Raw genomic sequence first — 24,569 nt, 5'->3', positions numbered from 1 at the left:
CCTGTTCTCTGCATAGGATAGAAACAGTTGATCAGATTTCCTAAAAAGTTTATTTTTGTCCAGATAATATCTGAGCTGGCGGTGAACATCAAGACAATGTAACTTTTGCTCCACTCTATCAGAATAATTCGGGAAAAACACTGGAAGATCAATGGATTGATTTAGGTTCGCCTGCGATGCCACTTTTGGTAAGAAAGACGGATTAGTCCTTAGAGATACCCTATCTTTGTGGAAGATTAAATAGGGAGGACGAATGCAGAGAGCATGAAGCTCAGATACTCTCCTGGCAGAAGTAATGGCGACTAGAAAAAGTGTCTTCCAAGAAAGAAATTTCAAAGAACAGGCAGCTGCAGGTTCGAAAGGGGGAAGAATCAAGGATGTTAAAATTAAATTTAGATCCCACTGTGGTGGGGGGGGTCTCTAATCGGAGAGATAAGTAAAAAGATACCTTGAAGGAATGCCTTGCAAAGTTTGTGTGACATAATGTCGTGGTCCAAAAGGCCTATATGAAAATTCGAAATGGCTGCCAGCTGAACTTTTACTGTGGAGAAGAGGATCCCGAATGAAAAATCTCAGCTAGGAAGTCCAAGACCGAATGAATCGGAGCAGTATAGGGGTCTATGTTCCTAACTTCTGCCCAGAAGGAGAAACGTCGCCATTTACTAGTGTAAATCTTTCTGGTAGAAGATTTTAGGGAAGCTACTATGATATCCCGGACGGGATTAGAAATCATAGGAAGCCTGGTTAAGGATGGAAGTGGAGCAACCAAGCAGTGAGGTTGAGAGAAGGTATGGATTGGTGCAGCTGCCCCGACTGGTGGGTCAGAAGATCTGGAACCGGGTCCAGATGCCATGGCTGTACCAAGAGATAACGATGTAGGAACGGAAACCATATCTGTCAAGGCCAATAAGGGGCAATGAGAATCAACTTGGCTCTCAAGGCGGTTGCTTTCTGAATTAGTTGAGGTATCAGCGGAAAGGGGGGAAAGGCATAAAGAAGTCCCCGGTGCCAATCTTGGGTTAGAGCGTCTCTGGGGGGATGGCCTGGAAGGGGGAAGAGAGAGAAGAAGTCTGGGCATTTGCTGTTTTGAGGTGTAGCGAAAAGGTTGCAGCAAGGAAGGCCCCACTTCTGAAAAATCTCTTCCGTCACCGATTGTTTGAGAGACCACTCGTGAGGCATGAGAATAGCTCTGCTCAATCTGTCCTCTATGATGTTGGATTTCCCGGGGATATGCGTTGCTATCAGAAACCGCTGAGAAGAGATTGCCCATTGCCAAAGTCTGAGAGCCTCTCGACACAGTGGATAGGACTTGGTTCCGCCCTGTTTGTTGATATACCACACTACGGACATTTTGTCCGTTTGGACTGCAATAGTTCCCAGGGGAAGAGAGTCGTTGAGGGCTTGCAACATTAAAAGCACCGCTCTCATCTCCAGGACATTTATGTGCAGATGGCATTTGAAAGGTTGCCAAGTGCCATGGACCATTCTGCCCTGATAATGCCCCCCCCCACCTGATCAGGGAGGCGTCCGATGTAACCGTGGCAACTGGGGCAGGAGGAACAAAGGGTCTGCCCTGATGGACTTCAGGGGAAGATATCCACCAGGTCAAATGCCTTTTGCAAGTTGGAGTTACTATGATCTTGTGACTCATGGGCAGTTGTTGAAAAGACCATTGGGCGAATAGCATCCATTGTAGAAGATGCATGTAGAAGCGGGCAAAGGGAAGAAGTGTTATGGCGGCCACCATAAGACCCAATATTTTCAGAGCAAATCTGGCCTGAATTTTGTTGCTGAGAAGAATCACCTGGACGTGACTTTGAAATGTCCAAGATCCTTTGGTCTGTTAACTTTGCTGAAAGTTGTACGGTGTCCAATTTTGCGCCTATAAAAGTAATAGATTGACAAGGCGACAAGGCAGATTTTTCGAAATTTATAGAAATCCCTAGCCCTCTGCAAATGTGAATGGTGTAATCTCTGGCTTGGAGAAGTTGATGCCTGGTGGTGGCAGTGAGGAGCCAGTTGTCTAGATATGGAAACATCTGGAATCCTTGATGTCTCAGGTGAGCCGTAACTGCTGCCATACATTTGGTGAACACTCTGGGGGTTGTAGTGAGTCCAAAGGGCAGGGCTCCGAATTGGAAGTGACTGGTCCCCAGCCGAAAGCGGAGAAATCTTCTGGAGCGTCTGTGAATTTTTATGTGATAGTACGCATCCTGAAGATCTATCAAGCACATCCAATTGTCCTTGCCCAGAAAGGGTAGAATGGACTGAAGCGTGACCATCCGGAATCTTGATTTCTTTACAAACTTGTTTAGTTTGCTCAGATCTAATATTGGTCTCCAGTCCCCTGTCTTTTTTGGAACTAAAAAGAACCTTGAGTAGATTCCGGATCCTATTTGGTCCGCTGGGACTGGCTGGATGGCTCTTTTTGCTAGCAGTTTTGATATTTCTAGTACTGCTAGTTCCCTTAGACTGGGTGGAACGTCTGGAAGGGTTCCCTTTTGTTGAATTGGGGTTTGAATAAAGGGAATTTTGTAACCCTCTCATATAATCAACTGTACCCATTTGTCTTGAGAAAGGGAAAGCCAGGCTATTGGGTACAGCGATAATCTTCCCCCGACTGCCTCCGAAGGTGGGCAACATCTCAGGGATGCTGGAAGGGTTTGTCAGAAAGAGGCTCTCTGCTACCCTGATTCTGCGGACCCCCTCTGCCCCTAGGGTGGCGTCTATTATTGTTACCCTCTCTGCCTCTTGGGGTAAACTGACTTCGTGCATCAGGCGTGACTCCTTGAGATTTGCGGAACCACATTTTCCCTCCCTTCTGTCCTTTGGGGTAAGGTCTTGAAGGGGTGGAGAAACGGACTCCTACGGCAGAAACAGTCTTGCCATCTTGTTCGCATCTAGTCAAAGTGCCTTTCACTTGAGGTCCGAACAAGGTCGAACCATCAAAAGGGGAGTTTGTGAAGGACGCCTTGAAGGGGTCTGCAAAATTACAAAGCCGCATCCAGGACTGATGCCTTAAAGTGACTCCTGTGCCTGCGGCCCTACTCACTCCATCGGCTGCATAAGAAATGAGCCGCATAGAGAAGTTAACAATGGAGTTAAGGATTCCTAGCTGTGAGCTAATCTTATCCTGAGACCCAGCAGCTGACGGATCCTGTAAAACTTCTCCCAACTCTTCAAGAACATCTCTTTGAAGGCGGGTGAAGTGGCACAAGTAGTTCAGCGATCTCATGGCAAAAAGTCGCTGAAGAAAAAATCCGCTTGCTGTACCTGTCCATAGTCCTAGAATCCTTGTTAGGAGGATGGACAGGTACTAAAAGATCAGCTAGTTCCTTCTTGGTGGCAGCAGCCACCACCATGGCATCAACTGGGACACCCTTTGTCAAATATTGTCTATCTGGTGGGGCCGTAATGAATTGTGAAGGCCTCCTAGGAATGGGTTCCACCGAATCCGGAGCCATCCACGCCTTCCGTGCCACTACATCCATAAGAGGGTCAAAAGGCGGAGACACCCAGGAGGTGGAGGGTCGAGATCCGAACGCCTCCAGGTATACTGACTCGTCCTCGGAAGGATTAAGGGAGGGCCAGTTCCCCTCTGCTTAAGGAGTTCAAGGATGTCTGAGAAAGAGACATCCTCAGAGGAGGACCTTGGGGATCCCTCCGACTCATCCAGGTCAGTATCAGATGTAATAGACTCGGTAAGTCTAGATGTTTCCTCTTACATGTCCTCTTACGCAGAGGTTCACCTGACTGATCAGGAGAAGCCTCGGAAGAGGAAGATATTCCCAATGGGGAAACCTGAGGCGTTAGATCTCTGGGTCCAGGAGCAAGAGAGTGGGAAGAGACATCAGCAGGCACTGTAGTGGGAGGAGCTGATGGAACTGTCCGTTGACTAAGCCCAGGGGCTAGTACACTCATCACCTCGAAGGCTCCCCCGTCAGAGAGACCAGAAGGTTCCCGCTCCGAAGAGATAGGAACTCCAGGCCTCACCGAGAGGGAAGGCTCCGAGGCAGATGTCGGGGCTAAGCTCACCAACGCCGAAGCCCCGAGAGGGATAACCGAGTCGGACAAGGGTCCAATGCCACTCGCCCCCTCGGAGCCGATGAGAGAGACCAGACGCCCGGATCCCTCCAATGAAGGCCTCAAGGAGGAAATCGGAGCAGAGGACGACGGAGCCGAAAGGGGTGGTATCGGCTCCGAAGCTACAATGGTCACGGTTCCGAGGAGCTCCGGCTCCGAGCTCTGTAAGAGAGTCGAAGGAGGAATGTTTGGTGGATGTGAAATAGCTACAGTCTGTTGAGATGGGCTATGGAGCATTTGGGCCAATGCCTGAGACTTTAATAGTCTACTCACCACTCTCTCGAGGTCGTGATCAGACAGCCTGGACGACCGAGAAGAACGGCTGCCATGGCTCCGCTCCGAGAGCAAGGGTGATCTCGGAGCCGAACGTATACACTGTGAGGGGGATCGAGATCTCTTTTTACAGATCGATGGAGCCAAAGGAGCCGAGGATACATCGGCTCCAACCGGAGCAGACACTGAATGTCCAGATTGGGCAGTATCGGCGCCGGATGGAGCCGATACGGTGACTGCTATAATGGAAGGATCGGCTCCGGCCGGAGCCGATCGACACTGGTGAAGATAAACCAGAGGCAGACGACTTGGAACTTTCAGCCGAAGGCTTGGTAGGTTTCGAGGGCTTCCCCGGCGCCGACTTAGTCGGGGAGCTCTCAGCCTTTAATAAGCCCCTTAATATCAATTTATTTCTGTGCTCCTGCAGGACTCTTGGGCTGAAGGCATGACAGATAGCACAAGAGTCCTGCAGGTGCAGAGGTCTCAGGCAGTAAACACAAGAAGTGTGACAGTCTGTCAGAGACATCTTCTGACAGCACGAGTCACACTTCTTGAAGCCTGAGACCTTTGTGTCCTTCGACATAGCTGTGTCGAGGAAACACAAGTTGTCAAAAACAAAACACCAACACACACACACAAAAAAAAAAAAAAAAAACACCCAATCCAAAAATTTAAACTAAACAGGAATAACAACACAGTCAGACATAAACAATCCCTGACAGGAAAAAATTTAGGAAGGGGAAGGCCTAAGGCCTACGCTAGGGAAAGGGGATAAATAACTTGGGGAAAAAAAGGGAACACTAACGGGAATAGGGTTAAAGTAAGCGTTAAGGTTAACGAAAAACAACTATAGATATGAAAAATTAAAGGGGTTAGACTAAAGTCTTATATTTAGAAACTTACCAGGAGCTGGTAAAAAAGGCACCTCGTTAGCAAAGCGGCAAACGAGATCTGGATAGTCTCCACCTTGCATCATGGGATATAGGGTTGCCTCGAGCTGGTAAAATTAGCTCTCGAGCTTAGCAAGTGCCGAGTCAGAGTCGAGGATTGGCTCCAAACCCATCCAGCAAGAATGAAGGCGAGATTGACAACTTAACATTCCACTGCCAATCATGAGTGGACCGGAGTTCCACTGTGAGGACCCCTAACCGGGAAAAGTTGAAAGACTAAGTTAAATCTGTTTAAAGATTACCTTTTTTGTTTGCTCTTCAGATGCTACACTGTGTAGGGAAAGTCCATTTAGAACAAGTCTGATTATTTTGTGGCAAGGTGTTTGGAATACATGGAACATACTTTTTAAAGGTTTACAACTGTTCAGCAACAGCAGAGTAGTACAGGGAGGAGGACTGAGGAAGCTAGAGAGAACATGGCTGTTGGAGTAATGTATATTTTATCTGTTTTAAGGTTCCTGGACACTTACTTCTGTTGGTTGATATTACTTGGCTGTGTTAGTCTTTTTAAGTCGTATTATATTCTAGTTCTTAGGTAACTTTAATCAGTGCCATGAATTTGATGCCTGTGTCAAATATGTGAAATGAGAAAGGCATTGTCCAAAAAGAAAAAGAAAAATCTGTATTCATTTTTTTCCAAAATGTATGTAGTTTGTGACATTTATGACTACCATGTCAAGTCTGTGCCAAGACAATACCCATGTTATCCATCTTGGAAAAGATTGCTGGAGAACAGAAATATTAGTACACACGTCTTCAAGCATATTTGTAACAAGCAATGGTACCAATACAACATGACAGTTACAGAAGGAGGTTGATCACCTTATTGGAAAGGTTATATTATTTTTTTCCAAACCATAGTTCACATCCTTCAGCAATACTTCTGAGCAGCAGGATATGTATGGGGTAAAGCTGCAAGATGTAAAGAAAGTTGCATCTTTGTTTAAATTAACAATAAGCTTCTATAAAACTGTTTTGTTCTAGTTATATCATGTTGTGTTTAGTATTAGCATAGAAGCAGTTAATTTTACTTTTATAAAATAAATTTGAATTTTAGTTTTACACAACTTCAAATGTTAATATAAATAAAGCACTATTATGCTGGTTATATTTTGCATTTAATATTTTGTCTGTTCTTCAATTTGCATTTGAATGTTGATATCCCACAAATCCATTTGAAGTGGAGGGGGTCACAATTATGTATGCAAATTATACGTTATTCTGCATACAGATTTTTTTGGCCAGTTGTACCTACATTGGCCTTTGTCCAGATTTTTGGTGTTTCCAGGTTGAGATGTATGGTGGACTGCTGTTAAGACCCTTTTCAGCCACAATCCAAAAAATCATCATCCAGATATACCAGAGGAGCTCACTGAAGGAATGCTAGGAGAGGCTGTTTTGTTTTATTCTTATTCTTAGATGTCATTAAATCATGTCTGAAGATGTAAACGTTGAGTCCAAGAGTTAAGTAGGTTAGAGGCAGTCCAGTAGAGGACTGTAGGCTATTCCTGGCTACAGACACAGTCAGAACTATGGGAAGCATGAAAGGGTGAAGAACATGGGTCAGCAAGTTCGCTACAGCCAGGTGGCTTCAGGCACTTAGAGTGGAAGAAAGATGTAGTGCCAGATGAGAAAAATATTAGATCCTCCACGCTAAACTGGGCTAGTAAATTAGATGCATTTTCACCATAATGGAGCTGGAGATTCAAGTTGATATGTGCATTTAAGGTGAACTAGTGGAGAAAAATGTGTTTGCGACTTTGAAGGCACAAGGATGGCTTAAGGTTGTAGGGGCAAAAATGGTGCATGGAAAGAAAAGGGATTTGCAAGTCAGATATGTTATTAGGAGACGTGGCATGGAGTTACTGCAGAGATATTTTCCCCCTGAAACTGCTGCACTAAGACTTTTGGAACAGTTGTCCCTAAAATTAAATAAAAATAAGAACGGTTTCAGTATAAGAATGATTTGCATATTGTGTTTACAATGCAGAAAACATGTCTTCTGAAAGAACAAAAACTTCCATTACATTGGCCTGGAAATGTAGGTGGTAAATGTAATTTCTCAATACTGTCCATAGTTGTTCTTATACCTCATTCTTATACCTCATCATTCTGTGAGCATAAGATATAAAAATGCCACTTACCGATTGTTTGGTAACTGGATCAACAGTCTCATACACTCCCATATAAAACTCTGGATCAAACATATCCTGAACCATACAACGGAACTTCACCAGACTGTTGGGTTTCAAGTAATGTAGTGGGACATTATTTAAGGAAGGCACCTGGAGAATGGTAGAGGAGGAAGAAAAAAAAAAGTGCAATAAGGTTTCAAACAATGGATTTGAAAAAGAGAAATACAGCTGTATTACCTATTTAATCATTCTGTCACTATAACCTACAATAACTTTGCAACAGAATTTAATGCACTTGGATAATACATTCCTATTTTTAAACTTGTAGGTTATGATGTTTTTGTACTCTTCATCTGTACCCTACAACACTTCATGCACTACTTTGTACTCACTTTTCCTAGGTTGAACCTGAAAATGGTCCACCCTGGTCAACAAATGGTAAACAAATAAAACATTATGATAATTTTAGGTCTCTCTGCAGCAGAGCCAGTCGTGTGTCCAGCCTGAACTTAACAGCTTTCCCTAACTATTCTGTGTTAAGGAGATCATACCTCTGACATGGAAGGAGATTAAGACAAGCAAAAGAAAACTGAGAAGAAAAAAGGGGAAAGGGACAATCTGCAACCCACAGCAGTATGGTATGCGCCAAATCTGAAGGGCAGGAGAATGGGGAAAACTGGACTGCAGCAATGCGGTTATGGATAAGCCATTCTTGCTCTTTGCAAAGGCCACAGATAGCTGTACAGTTTTTCTGTACCCCTTTTACCCACCCACATAGTAACATTTGTTCTGTATTTTTGGAAAAAAACACTGGAATATGGATAGCCTGATTCAAAACCAAAAAATGTCTGTACCTTTAGCATAAGTGAGGGACAAGTTGGTTAATACAACCCAGACTGGAAAACCAAAATAGGGCTTATGTGTTCGGCACCCCCCTGGCTGGAGTGATCACAACCAAAGATACAGTCTCCCATGATAAAAAAAACGCAAGTGAGGTGAACCTGCAGGTTCAAATGGAGGAAGAGTCAGTTTCTATGGCATAAGTCAGGTCCAAGGGTACTACCGACATTGTGGGGGCCAGAAATGGTGAACCCTTTTTCGAAACTGATTTTAGGATTCTTCTGGAAATGAGATATGGGTCCACGGGTAGGCATTCAGGTACAGCTGAAAGATAGATCGTAGTGAAGTACTGACAAACGCAGTATGTCATAACTTAACACTGCAGGATAATGGTTCCTCTGCTTCCGTAGCTATCGGGTCCTCCCCTCTTGCATTACATATCGAGGATACTTTTCTCTCTGCCAAATAAATTTCCTATTTGGCTCCTGGCCTTCAATATAAAGACAGTCTTGGACAACTAGTGCTTCAAAGAGTAATAACTAATCTTCCAGGGTATCTGATCTAGAGTTTTGAGCCAACAAGGTGGGAGAAAGTACAGTTGTGTTACGTCAGCTTAACAGTAGATGTTAAAATGATCACTGCTGCAGTAACCTTAGTTATTTGGGTTATGTCCTGCACAGGACATAACAGCCTACCACGTTCCAAAACTTAAAGGGACTTTCCACAAGCTCAAACTATTATTCAATTTGAGATGAGCAGAAGAGTAGTTTGGGTGCCAAGCCTTTCAAAGCTGTCATGGCAACTGAGAGACAAAGAGGCTAGGAACCTTGAAAAGATCAATCTTGGAAAGCAAAATTAAAAGCCCGCACTGGCAACAAAAACATATTTAAAAAATAAGGGGAATGGAGGAAGGTAGCAGCTACTGCAGCAGTGGCTTAACATCCATCTATTATGGTAAGTTTAGTTTATTTACAAAACTATACTGTGTTCATTACACTGATTACTGCTACAGTAACCATAGATATATGGGTAGATTACTACCTCTTAGGACGACTAGTAAGAGGAAGGATGAGAATTAAGGCGCCCCTGGAGAATGACCCTAGCAAAGCCTGCCCCAGAAGTGGAAAAAGAATCCAGTATGTAATACTCTGTAAATGTATACATACAGGACCAAGTTGCTGCTTCTAGAATAAACTTCTTGAATCCAGCAATTTCCAAAAATCCACACAAAGCCAAGGCCTGATCCTGTTGAACTTTCTTGTTGTGGTGGATATAAAAAAGATAATAGCACAAGACCATCACTTTTGAAATTGTCTGCTTGGACACAAGTTATCCTTCATTCCTACCTGCATAAAAAACAGCTGATATAACCTCCTAACAAGATTTTTTTCACTGAAGACTGTTCAAAGACAACTCAGGTACTGCCAAGGTATGGAGTGCCTTTTCTCCTTAATTTAGGTTCTGGTACGAGAGGAATATGGACAGCTTGGCCCAAAGCCAACTTGGATCATTTACACATGCTATTAGTTCTTAAGAAGACCTGGTCTTCATGAAAAATGAGAAGGCTGATTCACCATAAGGGCATGCAACTGTGGTACTCGTAGAGAGATCAAAGCACTCGTAGAGAGATCAAAGCAAAGTGAAGCACTGTTTTCTATGTTAAGTACCTCAAGAAAGCCTAATGAGCTGGCTCAAACAGAACAAGTGTCAAGCTTTTCAAAGACAAAATTAGCATCCAAAACGGGAGCCACCTACTTTCTAGGAGGCTTGGTATGCTACACCCCCTTTCAAAATCATTTTCACATAAGATTGCATTGAAAGGGGAGGATCCATGGGCAGATATGCTGAAATAGCCAGCAAATGAACCTTAATGGAGGTGTAAGAAAGAACAGTAACTCACAAATGTAGAGCCAGAGAAACATTAGCCCTGAAACTTGTTCTTGTCTTGGCACCAAGAAAATCTTTTCCCCCCATTTACTATTTTTTTTAGTGGCAAGTGCTCTTGCCTCTTAATACCTGCTGCACATAAAAAGGGGGGGGGTCTAACAATGTATTAAGATTCATCACCCAGGCAGTTAGTTGCCGTTGTTTAGGATCAACATGTACCAAACACTCCTTGCTAGTGTGAGTAGGTGCAGTCTATAAGGAAGCTTGTGGTAACTGCCCTCAGCCATTTCCAATAAAAAGGAGAGCCACTGTTTCCTGGGCCAGAAGGGAGTCGCCACAATTATGTCTGAAGAGTCCTTCTGAATCTTTAGAATTGCCCTAGATAATACTGGAAAGGGTGGAAGAAAATATAGGCACTTTGCTGTCCAAGGGGAAGAAAAGGCTTCTGTCTTCCAGGCCTTCTTGCATGGATTCCTGGAGCAGAAATTTGCCAACTGGGTGTCGAGTGCGCAGGTAAATAGACCTATTTGATCTCTTTTTTTTTTGTAGATCGCTTAACCTGAAACTTTTTTTCCAAACAGCATCCGATTCGGAATCGCAACATGGGTTTAGATATCACAAATCCAAGTTCATTCCACTCATGCATCCCAATGTAGTAATATTTCAAAATTCAATTCTCAAAGATCTACATTTCAACTACAGGGAATATCGTGCATAATCCAATTTGAGAAATGAGATGGATATCATACAGGAATTGGGTGCCAATCATGAATTGGTAATATTGCCAGCAGACAAAGGTGGGGCTATAGTTGTACAGGACTAGTCCCAATATAATATGGAAGCAATGAGACAACTTTCTGACAATCGTTATTATACACATAGTATGTGAACCAGCTTCCGGCTTCAAGAAGCGAATAGAGTGTTTCTTGAACTCTGCAAAGGAAGAGGGTATTATAACAGACAACACACTTCACCATTTAACAGTTTGTGACCCTTCCAGCCAATATATATATATTTCTTACCCAAAATAGATCTCTACAAAACCTACCAGGTAGACCAATTGTCTCTGGTAAAGGTTCGATTACTGAACCTTTATCTCAGTTCCTGACTACACCTTAAACCCTTGTTAAAATGCGTTAGGGCAAGAATCCAAGACACCACTCAATTCCTCAAGGTTATTTCTGAAATGCAGTTGGAGGCAGGCTGGCTTATGTGTACATTGGATGTTTTTGCATTATACATGAACATTCCCCATTGGGCAGGTTTGGAGGCTTTGGAATATTGGCTAATTAAGCCCAAATTGTACCAACCGGGCTTTAATGCTTTTTTTACTCTGTTTGACAGAGCATGTTTTGACTACAAATTTTTCTACTTTCAAAACAATTGCTACCTACATATCAAAGGAACTGCCATGGGGCAGCCTCCTTTGCCCCAATATATGCCGATCTCTTCACGGCCTATATTGAGGAACAGCTAATTTATGATAGGTCTCATAACATCTACATAGACATCTACATAGACAAGACTGACATTTGGATGATTGCTGGTTAGTATGGAGGTCAGACATAGAATATCTTCAGGAGTTTGTTGAATTTTTGAATGATTATAAATGGGGGATTCAGTTTACAGCTACTTTCGACATGGACAGAACTACCTTTCTGGACGTGTTAGTAACCAGAAGTGTTGACCATACATTAACATCTGAGGTTTATCGCAAACACCCCCAGTTCAACTCCTTACTCCATGCTACCAACTTTCATCCTCCTCACATATGCAGAAACATTCCAAAGTCACAGTTTCTAGGTATTAAAAGGATATATTCAGATGCAGCCACTTCTTATGAGGAAGATTTAGCCATGAGACTTAGGAAGAGGGGCTACAAGAGAGGGGATATCTATCAAGCTAAACACTGGGCATCCAATCAGGATAGGCACAACCTACTTCAGTACAGGGACAAAACAGACAATTATTCACAAATTAGATTGGTCATCACTTATGGTAGGAATATGGATGCCCTACTCAGTGTCCGCAGGCAGTGGAATATCTTATTAGCCGATACCAGGTTATGTGAGATTTTGGATGACATTTTTCTTTCATAAGGGGCAAAAATCTTGGCTCATACACGAGTCATTATAAACATGTGCATAAAACGGATATGAACCTAACAAAGACAACATTAATAGGTGGGGTTTTGAAGGGATGTTTTCCCTGCAGTCACTGTACCCACTGTAAGAGGATGTTGAAGACTCGATAATTTACTAGCATAAACACTGGGCAAGTGTTTAATATTTCATTTTTTTGCAAATTGTCAGATTGGTGTATTTATATGGCCACTTGTAGCTGCTCTGCTTTCTATGTGGGACAGACCTCAAGACGAGTCAAATTTAGAATATCAGAACACCCAAGTGACATCAGGGTTAAGAAACCAACTAACATTCTATATAAACACACTGAGAAACATCATAATGCAGTCTTTAGTTTCACGATTATTGATAAAATACAGGGCAATAGAAATAATAAATCAGGCTGGCATCAATTGTTTTACAAAGAAAAATGGATAATCAAACTGGGTGTTTTATTTTCACCAGGACTTAATGAATATTTTTAATGGAATGGATTAATTGAAGTAATTCACTTATTCAGCCTCTAGTGGTGACATACTATAAAAGGAGAAGGTTTGCAACTGTAATTTACTGCACTGATGAAGGCTTGATAAACTTACAGCCGAAACCAGTCTGTTGTGTTCTCCTATTTATATTAATAAACCTGTCACTGTCTGCTGGCTCTGTAATTCTTTTTTCAATTCCTGACGACCCTCGATTCCATTTCCATTTGGGAGGGGCTATCCTGGTCCTGCTCAGCTTGACAAACTTTAGTTCCAATGATATGCAAGTTGATGTAGAAGGAGATTGTGAGGAAATTCTGTATCTCAGGCTACTATGGCTAGGTCTTCATAGTGGATAGAATCCAACCACATCATTGTGGTGTGGTCTGCAAACACCTGTAATGGTCTCAAGGACCATACACAACTAACAGTGTTGAGGGCATTTGAATGCAAACAACTTTTTCATCCGTGTTTTGGTATACCTTCTCTGTTCTAAAGACCCAGCACTTCTACCCTCAAACATTGCTCCCCAAGCAAAAGTCTGAGGAATTTGTCAGATTGTACTGGAGCTGGAAAGGAAAAAAAATTGAAAGCTTAGATTCTGATAAAATTGGTGTCTCCACCAAATAAATTTCCCTTCTCACAAACTCCCAAACTGGAAACTGGAATGTCATGGATTGAGGAAGTTGGGAATACAGATTTTAGTTACCAGCAATTTTTCTCATGTCGAGTCTTGCCAGAGTAATCATGAGAATCCTAGATACGATAAATTCCTGGGCTGATACAGTTCTATCTTTTGTTGTGGAAGAAAAATACTCTTTCCAAACTGAGGCATGCAGGAGACACCCCAGAAAAAAATACTGTAAGGAGTTAGACTTTTGTATGCTATCTTGGATACCCAGTGTGTGTGTGTGTAGGAACTCTCTCACCCAAGTAAGAGATTCCAAACACTTTGAAAAAGACTCTGCAAAGATAAAAAAAAAAAAAAAAGATGGTCTTCTAAAGGAAATCTATGAGAATACCCTGCAATCGACTATCACTGGAGCAAGACACTTTGCAAATATCCTTAGAACAGTGGATTGACCAACCGGTAATGCAGAATACTGTTAACTTGAAGAAATGCCTGAAATCTGGAGCTATAGTAATATGACAAGTATTTTTATACCCAAGGTCAACAAAAACTCAAATGGGAAAGGAGATGAGGTATGACAGGACCGCATTTTCAGCTTGGGCACCATCACAAACCTGTTTAGAAAGGAATGATCCAGAATTTGCCTCCATGAAACTTACTCTAGCATTCCCTTCCTCAAGCTGCAGAAGAGAGACAGCTTCTATCACACCCAGAGTCAGAAGATGCTGAATGACTTGGGGGGGTTGATCTGGCAGAGGAGGGTGATTTCCTTGAAAAGGAGGGAGACTCCAAATGCCACCTATAATTTAATGAAGCACTTTCAGAACCAATTCATCTGAAGTGATCTGTCGACAAAAGACAAAGAGGTTCAGACTTTTTGGAAGGATTAAAGGTTTGACTAGGGGGGCATGAAGAAAATCATTAAGACTTATTGTACTGTCCTTTGTTCTGGGGTTTGACACCCGTGCACTGGCCCAGCAATCAAGGAGCCTAAATCCTCACCACTAACACCAGTGAGGGGCATCCATACAGGGAAAGAATAATAAATACACACAGAGTAAAAGTACAATTTCCCTTAAGAGCACACACAGATCACAGTCAGTCTGGGGCTGGTTTCTCCCTTTCTCTCCAGGTCCCCAATAAGACTCCCCATTGGCACAGCTATAGGGTCCAGATCTCAGCCTAGTGGGCAAGCTAAAACCTCCAGCAACCTCTTTGTCCAACCAGTGTTTCATGTCCCTACCCAAGTAGCTGACACACAAACACTTTGAGCTAAGAATTGTATACAACCACACAGATATTCCTGGGGAAGGCTGCCACAGGTTCTCCGGTTGTGCCCCTTTTCCCCCAGACTATACCCACTAATATTTATCAGCTACTAAAAGGGTGTCCAGTTATTACAGTGCAATATTATTATCAAAATGTTAAGTGCAACTGAAAAGTCAAGGCTTATTGGAGTGGCTTGGCCAGTATCACTATATACATGCAATGTACTGTAGAGTTTAAATTATCTCTACATGTATAAAAAATATTTAATAATAAACACAAGGCAATACTTCTTACTACACAGAGCTAGTCAAGAGTTCAGAGATCACAAGGAAATACTTAAAATAATACCAGTATAAAAGTTCTGACATAAATACAGAAAAAAAAAATGAATCTGATCTTCCTAGTTCCTAGCTATATCCAAGAGAAAACGCAGCTCTAAAATAATAAAGCAAGACAGGGCTGATGATGTTGGATGTTCAAGACAAATGCTAAAATGCCCCCATTCTTTCTGTCCTTAAATTGATAACAGTACCACTGATTTCAAACTACATAATTTCTTTCTGGTTCCCAGGCAAACAGAAACTCAGAGGTTAATAGCCTTTTTGATCTTGCAGCTGGTCAGGAAGCCAGAGCAATAAAAGAAATTATACATGTAAATTCTAGCCATATACTCTGGCCTCAAAACAAATGGCAGAATGCCTCCCTCTAGACATCCTGGCTCAGAGTCTTAGATCAAAGAATTTCACAATGCTTGACTATCAGCTTGCTTACAGCACAGTGCATGGTTATATTTTTTTCAGTTCAACATCCAATATAGTCTTTTCACATTTAGAGAATAAAAATCTGTAGCTTACATTAATGTTTACCAGCGACAGAATTATCTACAAAATTCTATCCTGCCTCACTGTCAGCCTGTGTACTACTACTCACCTCTACCTTTGCAGTCACTCTGTCCAAGGGAACATCAGTACCCACAAGCAGCTTACATTAATGTTTACCAGCGACAGAATTATCTACAAAATTCTATCCTACCTCACTGTCAGCCTGGGTACTACTACTCACCTCTACCTTTGCAGTCACTTTGTCCAAGGGAACATCAGTACCCACAAGCAGCTGTGTCTCACCTTCAGTCTCAATGCTACAGCGTAGCTTCCTCCCTAAAGTAACCACCTCACCAATCCTAGCAGCACGTATGCAGTCTGTGTGCGTCTCCCCCAGGTTACCAGACTCGCTTGCTTGTCTCAAAACCTGACTGCATTAACACATGGTACTGCCTCATCCAAAATTCTTACCTATCAGGACATCTGCAGGATGGTAGTTCAGTACCACTGTTGTCTCAAGATACTCTATTGGCATTTTGTCTTTACCACTTACTGGCTCCCTCACCTTTTGTTCCCCACCTTGGCTCCTTGGACATCTGTATGCCACATGGCCCCACTGGTTGCATTCAAAACATTTAACCCTAGGTCCTGGACATTTACCTGGACTAGTGGCTTCCCCTGCTACTGGCAGATTCTGTTGGGGCAGTCTGTGCTGCCCACCATGGATTCCTTTAGACCTATGAGCAGTACTGGGGGGTCCCTTTCCTGTGCAGGGATGCCCTGCTTACTAGGTATAGGTCTTCCCCAACTCCTCTGAAATAGCACATTGTCTATAAGCTAACCAGATCTTCATGTCCTCAGGACAAGTGCAAGGGCTTGTTCCCTCACCAAAAGGTCTGCCAGCCTTTCAAAAGTGGTGACCAGACATCCACTTGCCCACCTACGAAAATAAGTGCTCAGTTCAGCAACATATTCACACAAACTTTCATCTGCCTTGCATCTATGCTCACAAAACTTTTTCCTATACATTTAGGGCGTTTGCTTAAAAAATTCTAAAACAGTTCTTAACAGTAGTATAATTAAAAACAGTCAACGTCAGACGACATTTTAGACAACACAATTACAGCTTTACCATGGAGTAAGGGGGTCAGGAACCGTACCCAGAGCCTTTGGTCAACATCATACTGTTTACATATCCTCTCAAACATACAAATGAGACTACCAAAATTATCCCCTCTTTAAACTGCAGAAGAAATTTAGTGACCTTTTGTGCTTCTGGGGTCTAGTTACTCCCTTCCCCATTACCTCCATGACTCTGGCAAAGAGTCAGCATTTCCTTTTCATGCTGCCTCTGCCGCTCCTTTTCCTCAACTTCCAGGCACAGCAGGTTCTCATTTTCCTCAGTCTGCAAACATTGCAGTTTCTCACTGTCCTCACTCTCGAGACACCTCTGCCTCTTAGCTGCTTCTATTTCCAAACTTATGGCCTCCAACTAAAGTCTCTTTAGCTCCAAATGGATTTTTAAGTCCACTGCAGAAAGGCTGAGCTGTCCATTCTCTGAGTGTGGTACATCTCTCCTCTGCCAATCTGATCATCCTCCTGGTTGCCATTTTCTGATGAAGCTGTGACCAAAGCTGCAATCATGTTTGCCTTAGTCAGGTTTCCATGATCCATTCCCCTAGCCTGGCACATCTCAGCCAGCTGGCTCCTTGTCAGCTTTCCATACTCCTGTGCTGACCAGCTGTCTGCTCTCCCTGACTAAGCTAACAAAAGAAATAAAACAATTGGGATCTGAACTCTGAGTATTCAGTGCGCGGCTGATTTAGAGTACCAAAACAACTTCAGTGATCACTGTACACAAGCTACAGGAATTCACTATCCACACCACTACAAGACAATTAAAATTTGCTAACCATTTAATACGTGGTATGGCTATCCCACCACTGCCTAGCAATAAATATGTGATGCCCGTGCACTGGCCCAGCAATCAAAGAGCCTCAATCCTCACCACTAACACCAGTGAGTGGTGTCCATATAGGGAAAGGATAAGTACAAACAGAGTAAAGTACAATTTCCCTTAAGAGCACACAGAGATTACAGTTAAGTCTGGGGCTGGCTTCTCCCTTTCTCTACAAGTCCCCATTAGGACTCCCCACTGGCACAGCTATAGGGTCCAGATCTCAGCCTAGTGGGCAAGCTAAAACCTAGAGCACCCTCTCTGCCCAACCAGTGCCTTGTGTCCCTGCCCAAGTAGCTGACACAGACACACACACGGAGATGACAGTTATATACAACTACACAGACACTCCTGGGGAAGGCTGGCACAGGTTCTCCAGCTATGCCCCTTTTACCCAGACTATATGGTAGTACCACTTGCCACCACCCACTAATATTAATCAGCTACTAAAAGGCCCTTATGAAAGGGTGTTCAATTATTACTGTGCAATAATATTATCCAAATGCAAGTGCAATTGAACAGTCAAGACGTATTGGAGTGGCTTGGCCAGTATCACTATATACATGCAATGTACTATAGAGCTTAAATCATCTCTACACAAAACAGTCACAGTTGAAAGGTTTAAAAATATTTAATAAATAAAAGCACAATACAATACTTCTTACTACATAGTGCTAGTCAAGAGTTCAGAGATCACAGGGAAATACTTAAAATACAGTCAGACATCAATACAGAAAACTAATCTAATCCTCCTAGTTCCTAGCTATTATCCAAGAGAACACACAGTTCTAAAATAAATTTACATATAGAGCTAGAAAGTGCTGGTGATGTTGGATGTTCCCAGGACAAATGCTAAAATGCCCTCATTCTTTCTGCCCTTAAATTGATAACACAGTACTGCTGATTCATTTCAGATGACATCATTTCTTTCTGGTTCCCAGGCTAACAGAAACTCAGAGGTTAATAGCCTGATTTTGCAGATAGTCAGGAAGCCAGAGCAATAAAAAAATTATACATGTAAATTCTAGCCATCGACTGGCATCAAAACCATAGGCAGAATGCCTCCCTCTAGGCATCTCGGCTCAGAGTTTTAGATCAAAGAATTTCACAATGTTTGACGTATCAGCCTTCTTACAGCAGAGTGCATGGTTATATTTTTTCAGTTCAACATCCAATACAGACTTTTCACATTTAAGAGAATAAGTCTGTAGCTTACATCAATATTTACAAATGAAAGAATTTTCTACAAACTTCTGTCTAGCTCGACTGGCAGCTTTCACCTATCTTCACAGGGGAGGGGTCCTTAGTTTCCTTTTGGAACTTCTTCGCCATTGCTTTTTAAATGTTTGCTTATTTTGCTTTTTGAAAAAGGATGCAGTTGTAGCATTAAACCCTTGACAAATTTGGAAGACTGAAAAATTAATCTGCTTGCCTCTCCTATCGCACTTTAAGGCGGTTATTTATTTGCAAACTTTTACAAAAAGAGTTTTACCTTTTAGTCTTGAGTCATACACTTTACTATGTGCAAAGTACTTATTTCATAAGCAGCACTGGGAGACTGCCTATTTAAATTGCTAGATTAGTCTCCAAAAAGAAACATCAATTTTTATATATTTTTTTTATTTTTAATCAATTTCATGCACGCAGAACTCTGACATTACATAACTTAACAAATCATAACATTTTTAAATATTTTATGTCTTCTTAATCCTCGCTTAGAACTTCACGTGAACACTTGACAAATATGCCTTTTTAAAATGTTGACCACCTGTGCTTAAGATTTACGTGCCTGCAACTGTAGAACATTTGGTACTAGTACACACAGTCTCACAAACATCCTGGTAAAGACTCATCCCCCAGCCAGAGGAATTTTAATTAATCTGGTTCCCACGGATGTCGGACACCATTCACTAACTTTCAACTACAAACATAGTACAACATCCATTAACTCCTTCAGCACTTACTGCGTTTTCAACTGTCAGAACAATGAGAGAATACAATAAGATAGGTGAAATATAAAGCTACTACTTGCGTGAATCTATATGTTGTGTTATCATGCACCTGCTTTTTATTTCGCTTTTGATATAAACATATTAGACTCATTTGTGAAGAAACTGCAAGTTAATATGCATTTCGTGAAAAACAAACACGAGACTTAACCTTCCATAACAGTCCACCCTCTAAACACGGAGTCGTCATCATCATCATCATCATCTTTTGGCTTTTCCTGTTAGGGGTCGCCACAGCACATCATCTCTTTCCATTTCTTCCTATCCTCTGCATCTTGCTCCGTCACACCAACCGCCTGCATGTCCTCTCTCACCATGTCCATAAACCTTATCTTAGGCCTTCCTCTTACCTGGCAGCTCCATCCTTAGCAACTTTTCCCCCAATATACCCATCAACCCCCCCTCAGCACCTGTCCAAACCAACGCAATCTCGTCTCTCTTCCTTTGTCTCCAAACTGTCCAACATGAGCTGACCCTCTAATATACCAATTCTTAATCCTATCCATCCTAGTCACACAGAGTGCAAATCTTAACACCTTTAACTCTGCCACACCCAGCTCTGACTCCTGCCTTTTTGTCAATGCCACCGTCTCCAACCCATATAACATAGCTGATCTCACTACCCTCTTGAAGACCTTCCCTTTCACTCTTACTGGTACCAGTCTGTCACAAATCACTCCTGACGCTCTTCTCCACCCATTCCACCCTGCCTATACTCTCTTCACCCCTCTTCCACATTCACCATTACTCTGAACTGTTGATCCCAAGTACTTAAACTCGTCCACCTTTACCAACTCTACTCCCTGCATCCTCACCATTCCTCTACCCTCCCCTCTCATTTACACACATATATTGTCTTAACCCTGCTGACCTTCATTCCTCTGCTCCCTAGAGCACATCTCCACCTCTCCAGAGTCTCAACCCGATTCCTACTCTCACTACAGATCATAATGTCATCTGCAAACATCATAGTCCACAGGGCCTCCTGTCTGATCTCATCTGTCAACCTGTCCATCACCACTGCAAATAAAGAAAGGACTCAAGAGCTGATCCTTGATGCAATCCCACCTCCACCTTAAACGTATCTGTCACTCCCACTGCAGTCCTCACCACTGTCACACTACCCTCGTACATATCTTTTATCACTCTTACATACTTCTCTGCCACTCCCGACTTCCTCATACAATACCACAACTCTTCTCTAGGCACCTTGTCATATGCTTTCTCCAAGTCTACAAAGACACAATGCAACTCCTTCTGACCTTCTCTGTATTTCTCCAACAACACTCTCAGAGCAAACATTGCATCTGTAGTGCTCTTTCCTGGCATAAAACCATACTGCTGATCACTAATCATCACCTCCCTTCTTAACCTAGCTTCTACTACTCTTTCCCATAACTTCAAGCTGTGACTGATCAATTGAAGCCCTCTGTAGTTACTGCAGCTCTGCACATCACCCTTATTCTTAAAGACAGGTACCAAAACACTTTCTCCACTCCTCAGGCATCCTCTTGACTTTACAAAATTTCATTAAACAATCTAGTTAAAAATTCCACTGCCATTTCTCCTAAGCACCTCCATGCTTCCATTGGGATGTCATCTGGGCCAACAGCCTTTCCATTCTTCATCCTCTTCATAGCTGTCCTTACTGCCTCCTTGCTAATCTGTTTCACTTCCTGATTCACTATCCCCACGTCATCCAACCTTCTCTCTCTCTCATTCTCTTCATTCATCAGCCTCTCAAAATACTCTTTCCATCTACTCAACACACTCCCCTCTCTTGTGAGTACCTTTCCCTCACTATCCTTTATCACCCTTACTTGCTGCACATCTTTCCCAGCTCTGTCCTTTTCTCCCTCTTTAGTGTCCAATCTCTCATACAACTCTCCATACGCCTTATCCTTAGCTTTCGCCACCTCTCTTTGCCATGCGCCTCATGTCTACTTTCATCTCTGACAATCCCACTTCTTCGAAAGCCTCTTCCTCTGTATACTCTCCTGTACTTCCTCATTCCACCACCAGGTCTCCTTGTCCTCCATCCTCTGTCCAGATGTCACACCAAGCAACTTTCTAGCAGTCTCCCTTACTAGTTCTGCTGTAGTTACCCAGCTATTTGGTAACTCTCCACTGCTTCCCAGTGCCAGTCTTAACTCTTCCCTAAACTCCACTTCACAATCACCCTTTAACTTCCACCATTTAATCCTTGGCACTGCTTTCACACTCCTCCTCCACTTCTTGATCACAGTCATCCTACAGACCACCATTCTATGCTGCTTAACTACACTTTCCCCTGCCACCACTTTACAGTCTCCAATCTCCTTCAGACTGGCCCTCCTACATAGGATATAATCCACCTGTGTGCATCTTCCTCCACACTTGTAAGTCACCCTATGCTCCTCCCTCTTCTTAAAATACGTATTCACCACAGCCATGTCCATCCTTTTCACAAAATCCACAATCTGACCTTCTGCATTCCTCTCCTTAACACCATACCTACCCATCACGTCCTCATCCCCTCTGTTCACTTCACCAACATGCCCATTAAAGTCCACTCCAATCACTAGTCTCACCCTTGGGTACACTCACCACAACTTCATCCAACTCGCTCCAAAATTTCTCTCACCCATCACACACCCAACTTGTGGAGCATATGCCCTAACATTCATCATTACACCATCAATTTCGAGCTTCATAAACATCACTCTGTCAGACACTCTCTTCACGTCTAAAACACTCTTGGCATATTGTTCCTTTAGTATAACCCCTACCCCATTTCTCCTGCCATCCACACCATGATAGAACAATTTGAACCTGTTTTCTAAACACCTGGCCTAACTTCCCTTCCATCTGGTCTCTTGCACGCACAATATATCAACCTTCCTTCTCTCCATCATATCAGCTAGCTCTCTTCCTATACCAGTCATACTGCCAACATTCAAAGTTCCTACCCTCACTGCTACACTCCTAACCTTCCTATCTTCCTGCCTTCGGGCATGCCTTAACCCTCCTCTTCTCCTTCGGCCAACAGTAGCCCAATTTCCGCCAGCACCCTGTTGGCTAACAGTACTGGTGGCGGTCGTAGTTAACCCAGGCCTCAAATCGATATGGTATGGAAATATGAAATTTGTGCGCCATAAGTGATGTGGCAGAATTTTTACGCCGGATGCCCTTCCCGACGCAACCCTCCCCATTTATCCGGGCTTGGGACCGGCACAAAGAAATGCACTGGCTTGTGCATCCCCAGTGGCTGGGTTACCCTCTAACACCAAGTGTCATCCACAATTATATTTTGATTTTGTTTTAATTTTTTTAAATTATACTTGGACATCATAACCTTGAATAATGTATCATCATATGATTTTATAACTGGCATCGTGCAGGAGGGTGAAATTACGCATTTTGCAATTACAGAGTTTAGAACAGAAAATACTAAAGGTAAAGGAGTAACACCGATTATTGTTATGACATCTTGTAATACACTAGTTCCCAAGTTACCAAATGCACTGCCCAACCATCCAAAGTGTCCATTGTTTAGCTGTACTGTCCAGATCTTTGGCTCTTTGCTCCACGAAAATGGTCAACTTACTTTGTTTAGGATAGCCACTATCCTAACAAATTTTTAAGACGCATGACCCCCACTTCTTCCTGGCAGCAAGCATTATGTTGAATGCCAGCCGATTTTGTAATACCACAGTTCAAATTTGTCATTTTTCGATTTGCCATTCTGATATGATTTGAAGTATGGTTTGCTACCTCCTGAAGAATTTGAGAAAGCATGGCGATTTTGAACATTGTCCTTTGCATGCCATACCCAGGGGGGAAAAAAAAAAAAAAAAAAAGACTGAAAATATTTGCTCGTCCCAGTGAATTGCTCGTTTATTTTTCAGTCCGCCTGCTGGAGAGTTCTTGAAATGTTGAATAGCAGGAGTGAGACTACAACATTTAGACCAGTTTATATGCAACCATAGGTAGGCACGATTGCAAATGTATTTTCTATCATGCCCATTCCATGCCCCCAGTCATAGCTTTTTAAGTATAAAAAGAGTTCAACCCACTTTTACATGTAGTGCTATTGTATCATCTGCTGGTTTCTACTGGTACAGTCCCATTTTTCTATCTCATCTCCTAGCAGTACCGTCATTAATGTTGAATCACATACCAAGCTCCTAGGTGTAATTACTGATGACCAACTCTTTTTTTTTTTTTTTTTTACAAAAAAAAAAAATGACCAACTCAAATCTGACCTACACATCCATCATTGTATAACAAAAAAAAAAAAAAAAAAAAGACACCAAAAACTTGGCTTGTACAAAAATCCTTTTCACAGATTCTAGACTCTCCCTTGCTTATGCTTTTCTTCCTTGTCTTTATGGCTCTCTTAATTTACAACCCTCACTAAAAACTAAGCTAAACTTGCTTACAACAAAGTAGCTAGGTTAGCTGCAAAACAGCCCTATAAAATTCATCACAGTCTCTCTCAAATTTATAAACTGGTTGGAATTTTCACACCAGCTTTTAACTTACTCAACTATCATCCATAGTATTCTGAACAAACCTACTCCCTGCTCTAGTATATCCTCCCCTCTTTTCTTGCTCTACTCCTATTCAGACTCTTAGGAATTCTGATCAATCTCACAAACATTTACAAACCTGAAATGGCATATAGTTACGTAATTGTCCTCATTTGGAATAAACTACCATTCTCCATAAGAAATCTCTAACACTACTGAATTTAAAACAGCACTAAAATAAAATCTACGAAACTCTTGGATTTGCCCCTGCCAAAACCCTATCAAACTCTCTTCTCTCTATTATTCCTCTTCCTTCTCTTACCCTTGCACTTTTTTACCCAAGTACTTAGCTGTTTTGCTTCTTTCATATTAACTTCCTTTGTCTGTACATTAGTATTCTATTGCAGACTGACCAATATAGAACCTTAATTTTAAATGTTACAGTTTGTAGGTAATACTACTTCGGTATTTTACATTTGTCTGTATTGAAAGCTTTATATTTGTACAAAGCTGACTTTTACTATTTTGTATTACTTCTTTTTGTGGAGCTTTTCTTCCCGGTCCTTCGCTGAAAAAAGGCTCATGCTTAGTCAGACAT

General features: G+C 42.3%; 1 protein-coding gene across 1 annotated transcript in view; it reads right to left on the bottom strand.

Annotated features, from left to right (window-relative positions):
- LOC122788982 (minichromosome maintenance complex binding protein) overlaps positions 1 to 24,569 on the bottom strand; it is a 1,363,580-nt gene that overhangs the window by 1,271,281 nt on the left and 67,730 nt on the right. Inside the window, exon 4 of the mRNA XM_044056074.1 lies at positions 7,451 to 7,591. Within this exon, the coding sequence (XP_043912009.1) occupies positions 7,451 to 7,591 (141 nt within the window). The remainder of the gene's footprint in view (positions 1 to 7,450; positions 7,592 to 24,569) is intronic.

Source organism: Protopterus annectens, chromosome 14.part0 (genome assembly GCF_019279795.1).
Source record: "Protopterus annectens isolate FY-2018-M chromosome 14.part0, PAN1.0, whole genome shotgun sequence".
NCBI lineage: Eukaryota > Metazoa > Chordata > Ceratodontiformes > Protopteridae > Protopterus > Protopterus annectens.
Note: the sequence above shows the minus strand (reverse complement) of the source record. Positions and strands in the feature narration are given on the sequence as shown.